This window comes from Mytilus trossulus, chromosome 2 (genome assembly GCF_036588685.1).
Source record: "Mytilus trossulus isolate FHL-02 chromosome 2, PNRI_Mtr1.1.1.hap1, whole genome shotgun sequence".
Taxonomy (NCBI): Eukaryota; Metazoa; Mollusca; class Bivalvia; order Mytilida; family Mytilidae; genus Mytilus; species Mytilus trossulus.
Window position 1 is genome coordinate 62378175 of NC_086374.1, and position 2910 is coordinate 62381084.

General features: G+C 35.3%; 1 protein-coding gene across 1 annotated transcript; it reads right to left on the reverse strand.

Annotated features, from left to right (window-relative positions):
* Window positions 1-1802: 1802 nt before the first annotated feature.
* Window positions 1803-2644, reverse strand: LOC134705302 (uncharacterized). Its single transcript, XM_063564048.1, has 2 exons — window positions 2353-2644; window positions 1803-1907 (listed from the first exon to the last, which is right to left on the reverse strand). Exons 1-2 carry the CDS (start codon window positions 2636-2638, stop codon window positions 1894-1896), a joined length of 300 nt encoding a protein of 99 aa, XP_063420118.1. The 5' UTR covers window positions 2639-2644; the 3' UTR covers window positions 1803-1893.
* Between the last annotated feature and the right edge of the window lie 266 nt (window positions 2645-2910).

Below are 2910 nucleotides of genomic sequence, written 5' to 3' on the forward strand. Positions count from 1 at the left end.
CCGACAGCAAGGGATTTCCTCTTTTTAAGATGCGATACCATATAAAAATTTGTTTCATATTGTTTATGTTCAGGTTTAACATAACTATGAAGTTCAAAGTTCAGCAATATTTCGTCGCGACATTCATTCAACAATGTGTTTGCAAGTTTTTCATTGCTAGCCCTATCACTCATTGTATATGCAAGTTTATCCAATGAACGAGCCACCATTTTCTGCTACGTATTGATGGGGAATAGATTTATTTGCAACATTTAGACAAGCCAACTCGGACAAATTAGCTTGTTTAATCAAATAGTTGATGCACTTTAATAATCAAAAAGTCTCAACTATGGCGTTTGTACTAACTTCAAATTGAAAAATGAAAAAAAACCGTCTTGATCTCGTAGAATTGAATATGTCTGAAACCGATGATTCTTCCATTTTGTCTTGTTGTCTCCAAAAATAATGTGAGGTGTTTCAATTAAAATTGATTAATCCTGATATTTGTACCAAGTATACATTGATTACATTCACGTTGGTTTGCTTTTTACAGTTTTGAGTTAGCATTTAGTTTAAAGTATGACCAGGACTTGCACGACGGAGATTGCACATTCAGGTGCAGTTCTACTCAATATAAGATATAAAATGAAATAATGAAGTAAATCGTACAATTTAATCGTATTACTGATTAAAAATTACTGTTAAAAAAACATAAAACTGATTATGTTGCCTTAAGATCTTGCCCCGAGCTGAGAGACCAGTTCTTATTAATTTTGTATTATTTGATAAACAATACCAATCAATATACTGACCAATTGACCCGTCAAATTAATTACCACAACGACATTTTTTAAAGAATACACCACTATTTAATGATTTCAATACATATTTATATTCAAATTATTCAAATTGAAAGAAAAGTCCGGTCAACCGGTTAGCGTTTTTGGTATTTGGTATTCGGTCGTTCGAACTGTTAACCGGTTAACCGTTGACAACACTATAATTTTTAGAGTAAACATCGTAACTTTATTTTCATCTAGTCAAATAGTGGTGCAGAATCTGCAATATAAGTGTGTTCGTTAAGAAACTTAGTGATGTTCGTTTGAAACGATAAAACTTACAATATATATCATCCTCAATGTTTCACAACGTTGTACTTGTTTGGCTTAAAATAATTATGAAATGAGCGCCACTGATGAGTCTTCTGTAGACAAAACGCACGTCTGGCGTACTAAATTATAATCCTTGTATAATTACCCATTAGACAACTTTCCACCAGTGAACAAAACTACGTAGTAGTATGTTACTGTATGTTATCGTACGGCCTTCAACAGTAAGAATCTGCTTATTGTACAAAAAAGTAAACGAAATACAACTAGTATACACACAATAAATCGACAACAACGCATCATCGACTAGGAAGAGCCGTTACATAATGTTGCCGGGTCAGCATGTTTTTGGTGCACAAATCTGACCCTCCACATAATCTTGGACACGATTAAGTTTGTTTCAGGCACGTACAGAAAAAAGCAGTGTTCAACTAGTTTACTGGCGCTAAACGATTGATTGTTTGACGTCTGTCAGCAAAGTATTACGTACAGCAAATATCAATTTCAAAGTTTTCGGTTTGAACCGTTCAAAAAAGAAAAAAAAAATGGCAAAATGACGATTTCCCAGGAAATCCATTACGGAAAGTGTCGTTCATCAAATGGCAAAATCAAAGCCTGACACATGTCAAAAGATTGTACATATGACTCCCCCAGCATGTTACAACGCGACTACAAGGGAAGAAACGGTTAGAAAAAAAACAATAAGAACAAGGTGTGTTGCAAAGTTTACTAATATCTACTAGTATATAAGGTGTATATATAAAAGGGAATTCCGTATCTTCTGTGTCATTCTGGATGGACCAATCTAGTAAACACTCGCTGTAAAATATCAATATTGCTTGTTAATGTGTGTTTATAATAGGTCACAAGGACTCATTACATAAAAAAAAACCCGTAAGATAGAAAATACTCGTACGAGTCATGAACGTTTTTTTTTTTTTATAAATAACGATAAATTTTTAATTTTGTCTTATAATTTTTCGTGTGCAGATCCCAGACTTTTAAGGACGCCTTATAAATATCTCTATGTCTAACGTGACCAGTGTTAAAAATGTATATCAAATATCTGAGAATACCAAAATATAATGACACATGAATTGTTTTTTTTATTACAAAACACAGCTTTGTCATTTATTTTCTTGCTTTACTTCCTTTCATTTTAAATTTTATCTTTCTGCATGCAAAACGATTTAAAAGGTAAGTAGTTTTCCTGCAGGATAACGACGAATAGACTACGAAAAAATAAAATAAGACTGTTCTATACCTTTTTTAGTGCGTGGCCAATATCCTCCATATTTGCCACCGCCCATTCCTCCATATCCACCCATCATTCCACCGTATCCGCCCATTCCTCCGTATCCACCCATACCTCCGTATCCACCCATCATTCCACCATATCCACCCATCATACCTCCGTATCCACCCATCATTCCTCCGTATCCACCCATCATTCCACCGTATCCACCCATTCCTCTGTATCCATATCTACTGCCTCCATACATCATTCGTCTGTATCCACCGTATCCCATTCCTCCGTATCCGCCGCCCATTCCACCATATCCCATTCCCCCGTATCCGCCGCCCATTCCACCATATCCCATTCCCCCGTATCCACCGCCCATTCCACCATATCCCATTCCCCCGTATCCGCCGCCCATTCCTCCACCATACCACCCTCCTCCTTTACAAAATGGAAAAAAATAGTTTAATTAGAATAATCATTTAATCTCAAAATGTTTTTTCAAATACTATAAACTGATTCAACGATATTTAATAGACATGATCTCAATGCACTTTATAAATGTCCTTTACCTTCCAATTT

What these genes read in the sequence shown, in the direction of transcription:
- LOC134705302 (XM_063564048.1), bottom strand. Translation starts at nt 2,638, where the DNA reads ATGGGCGGCGGATACGGAGGAATGGGATACGGTGGATACAGACGAATG.